This window comes from Mchenga conophoros, linkage group LG3 (assembly GCF_057382185.1).
Source record: "Mchenga conophoros isolate Kocher_MC1m ecotype Shallow Benthic linkage group LG3, M_conophoros_male_GT1.1, whole genome shotgun sequence".
NCBI lineage: Eukaryota > Metazoa > Chordata > Actinopteri > Cichliformes > Cichlidae > Mchenga > Mchenga conophoros.
The window spans coordinates 34,933,209-34,937,956 of record NC_140528.1 but is presented as its reverse complement, the minus strand read 5'-3'; the positions used below and the strand labels follow the sequence as shown (position 1 = coordinate 34,937,956).

The 4,748-nt window shown below is 41.8% G+C and overlaps 1 protein-coding gene across 1 annotated transcript; it reads left to right on the top strand.

Moving 5' to 3' along the window:
* The first annotated feature begins 1,616 nt into the window (after positions 1–1,616).
* Positions 1,617–3,262, top strand: LOC146578350 (nuclear factor 7, ovary-like). The gene has a single exon (XM_085258603.1). It carries the CDS (start codon positions 1,620–1,622, stop codon positions 2,988–2,990), a length of 1,371 nt encoding a protein of 456 aa, XP_085114729.1. The 5' UTR covers positions 1,617–1,619; the 3' UTR covers positions 2,991–3,262.
* Positions 3,263–4,748: the final 1,486 nt, after the last annotated feature.

The following is a 4,748-nucleotide window of genomic DNA, read 5'->3' as shown; positions in this document are numbered from 1 at the left end:
GCAAACGTTACCGCTGCTGCTGGGTTGAGATTCACGAGTCCAGAGCAGAATTAAAAAGACGGCATTCATTTAAGGTCACTTAATCGCAAATGTTTAATAATGAAGAACATTAAAACATTACTGTTGGCCACATGCCGGCAAAGTTATGTGACATTAGCGATGTTTGTACTTTCAGCGTTTACTTTGTTTTAAAGCCTTTACTTTATACGCAGTTCAGTGGTTGCTGGAGTACTTTTCTATGCATTATGAACAATGCTGGGCATCCTCTGCACACGGCCATAAACAACCAGAAGAGTCTGTTCAGTGACAGGTTGCTTCTCCCAAAGATAAGAACTAACAGACTTAAAAACTCCTTTGTCCCACACGCCATCAGACTGTTTAACTCCTCTCTGGAGGGGAGAGGGAGGGGAGACAGGAGGACAAAGGAGGGGGGAACAACTAAGCTGTAGTTCCTCTTCACTTCACTGTGCAATAATTTTTGTGCAATACTTTTGTTAATAATCAACGGTGCAATAGACCTCAATACTTGAAATGTGCAATTCACTTGTATTCTTATTCCTATTTATTCTGTTTATCCTCTTTGTATATTTTATTTATATATGTCTCTGTATTTATATATGTGTATATATATAATATTCTGCTCACGCTCTGTAACTTCTGTCGGTGCTGTGCTTTTGGAAACCAAATTTCCCAGAGGAACCCAACCGAGGGATTAATAAAGTTTTATCTTATCTTATCTTCCTTTCCCATTGTAGTCTGTTTTCTCACTCACCCATAACGAATGGTGTGCATTAAAATGCCCACACCATATAATATTTTCTTTCATGTCTATTTCCTCCAGCTTATATCTTAAAGTCGATAACTTACTGTAAAGATAAAAGAAAAGCGACTTTTCAAACATAGCGGAGGTGCCATTGTTGTTTTCTGGTGACGCAACTTCCGTCGACAGACGATAGGTAGTCTACAGTTTGCCAGCTCTCCTATTGGTCCACAGTCTGCGGGCGGGGCGAGCCCTTCTAATAATCAGAAGAAAGTTTGAAAGAAAAACTGCCAAACAGCTGCAACACTGAGTCATGCTTTATTTTCTGAACTTCACAAAATGTTTACTTTTTGACCTGCGGTGACCGTCTGCGCTCTGCTGTCACACTCACACATTTATAAGAGGAAGTTAAATGAAGCTCCGCCCCCCCCACCCCACGTGTTTAACACGCAACAAACCAGGAAACTGGCTTTTTTTTTTCGAGCGTCGTTCCAGACCATACTCCATACCACTTGGTGGCGGTAATGCACCTTTCAATTGTTTGCCAACCGCTAGTACAACTGTAAGAAAGAAGAAGAAGAAACTGGCTGTTTTTCTTCTTCAGTGCAGAGAGACGCACAGACGATCAGACTGAGCTCAGACCAAACTAGCAGCTTCCTCTGAGTGAGTCCAGCTACAGGAGAGAAAAGTGGAAAACTCCAACACTGCTGCTTCAAGCTGCTGACGCTCCACACACTGAATGTGAGTTTGAGCAAAAACACGACTCAAAGCAAGTTTCAGTGAAGGTGGTAGAGGAGGGAGGGGAGCCAGGACTGACTGTACTGCCTGTCTGCTGTTTTCAGCTTCACTCACAGACTCAATGGCTTCCAGATCAGAGGAGGATCTCTGCTGTCCGGTCTGTCAGCAGGTCTTCAGAGATCCTGTTCTTCTGTCATGTAGCCACAGCTTCTGTAAAGACTGTCTGAAGAGATGGTGGAGAGAGAAAGGGGAACGTGAGTGTCCAGTTTGTAAGGAAATATCTTCAAAGAAGCATCCACCTTTAAACCGAGCTTTAAAGAACCTGTGTGAGTCGTTCTTACAGGAGAGAGCTTCAGAGGATCTCTGCAGTCTGCACTCTGAGAAACTCAAACTCTTCTGTCTGGACCATCAGCAGCCAGTGTGTGTCGTCTGCAGAGACTCAGAAAAACACACCAATCACAGATTCAGACCCATTGATGAAGCTGCACAACAACACAAGAAGGAACTTCAGGAAACTCTGGAGCCCTTAAAGAAGAAGTTAAAGGTTTGCAAACGAGTTCAAGTGAAGTTTGATCAAACAGCAGAACACATTAAGGTCCAGGCCCGACACACAGAGAGGCAGATTAAGGAGCAGTTTAAGAAGCTTCACCAGTTTCTAGCAGAGGAAGAGGAGGCCAGGCTGGCTGCACTGAGGGAGGAAGAGGAGCAGAAGAGTGCGATGATGGAGGCTCTGAGCAGAGAGATAGCAGCTCTTTCAGACACAGTCAGAGCCACGGAGGAGGAGCTGAGAGCTGAAGACGTCTCATTCCTGCACAACTACAAGGCTGCAGTGGAAAGAGTCCAGCGCTGCCCCCTGCTGGATGATCCACAGCTGCCCTCAGGAGCTCTGATAGACCAGGCCAAACACCTGGGCAACCTGACCTTCAACATCTGGAACAACATGAAGGACATGGTCTCCTACACTCCTCTCATTCTGGACCCAAACACTGCTGATCCAAACCTCATCCTGTCTGAAGATCTGACCAGTGTGAGACGAGGAGGAGAGAGGCAGCAGCTTCCTGATAATCAAGAGAGATTTGATTTGTTCTGCTCTGTCCTGGGCTCTGAGGGCTTTAACTCAGGGACTCACAGCTGGGATGTTGATGTAGGAGACAGTACAGGGTGGGAACTGGGTGTGTTAGCAGAGTCTGTGCAGAGGAAGGGACGCATACAGTCTGGATTATGGGGAATAGTGTGCAGTTTAGGTATGTACTACACACTCTCACCATCAACTCCTTTCACTGTTCTCCCAGTCCAGAAGAAGCTCCAGAGGATCAGAGTGAATCTGGACTGGAACAGAGGAAAGCTGTCGTTCTCTGATCCTGATACTAACACACACATACACACCTTCACACACACTTTCACTCACAGGATGTTTCCATACATTAACACTGGTGGTAAAGTGAAGGTGTTGCCGTTGAAGGTGTCAGTGTCAGTGCAGCAGATGAGTTGAGGATGATGATGTTTCTAATGTTGTTTCCTGTCAGTGAGTTGAAGCTGTTAAACTGCAGCTGTCCTCCTGCTGCCTCGTTGTTCCAAAGCTCTTTGTTTCTCTTTTAGTTTCACTCTTTCTTTCTGTTTCTGCTGTCCACCTTTTCACATGGAAAATCATTTCACTGTTTCTCACTGAATGACTCCCCAAACTAGATTTGAAATTCTATCAAGTTTCTAATCATTACAAGTGATTCATGTTTCTATTTGATGTGTAAATGGAGATGATTTAGTTTGCTGCAGCATACATAGGAGCAGTTTGTTGTTGTCTTCTTGTCTGTTTATGACAACAATAAATATGTTGTTGAAACAATGATTCATGTTTAACTCCATATATGAAATGTTTCTGATCTTTGAATTCTGTTTGATTAAAGACTTTCTTCATGACACAAATGAGATTTCAGTGTATTAATAGAACTAAATAAGCTCAGAGTTGAAAGGCTGGAGTATTATGTACGTGCTTCACTGTCAGGATCTTCAGGGGGATTCAAAGGGAAACATCAAACTGCTGTAATGAGATAAACTAGTTGGGCTGAACACACTTATCTGTAGTTTAGAATAGAATAGCCTTTATTGTCATTGTACAGAGTGCAATGAAATTGGAGTGCCACTCCCTTGGTGCAAGTTTCAATAATAAATATAAATGTAAAATATAAAAAGTACAAAAAAACAATCGTAAGTACTCAAACAATAGTATGTACAATATATACAGGATAGCAGCATTAATATAATGACAGTGACAGTATGGAATAGGTTCAATTGTTTTTGTGCTTCTTTACTACGGTGATAGCTCTGGGAAAGAAGCTATCCCTGAATCTGTTTGTCCTGGTTTTATGTGACCTGTACCGTCGGCCTGACGGTAATAGTTCAAACAGTTGGTTGCTGGGGTGAGAGTGGTCCTTGATGATATTGCCAGCTCTGCTGAGGTACCGAGAGTTTGCAGTGACCTCCAGGCTGGGCAGAGAGCAGCCAGTGATCTTCTGGGCTGTGTTGATGACCCTCTGCAGTACTTTCCTGTCTGCAGCTGAGCACCCTGCATACCATGTTGTTATGCCGTACGTTAGGATGCTCTCTATGGTGGCTCTGTAAAATGTCACCAGCAGCCTCTCCTCCAGGTTGTTCCTCCTGAGCACTCTCAGAAAGTGAAGACGCTGCTGGGCCTTTTTTACCACCGCCGGGGTATTTGCAGTCCAGGAGAGGTCATCAGAGACTGCCAAAATGAAATAAATAAATATATCATTAAATAATCAATTAAATGTGTCAATAATTAATTAAATGTGTCAATAATTAATTAATTGCATGTGTCATAACTACATATTTAATTAATTAATTCCAATTTTAATTAATTATTGACACATTTAATTAATTATTGACACATTTAATTAATTATTTAATGGTATATTTAATTAATTCATTATGGCAGTCCTGGCGTTCCATAAAAATCATCCATGCTTTATTTTGTTTCAAAAGCTGTCTTCCACCTGAAGGAACATCAATTGTTGTACTGAGTGCCAGAAGAAAAGAAGACATTTTTAGAATTTATAGAGTTTAGTTCTATTATTTTCTTTGTGTAATGTTTAGATTTTCTTTTCTTCTCTTCTGTTTTAAGTCTTCATTTGAGGCTAATTAGTGTGATTTACATCTGGCTCTGCATTTAGATTATGTAATTATTATATATTTTATATTGTGATTTTCTCTGTATCATGGTTTTACTGGAAAG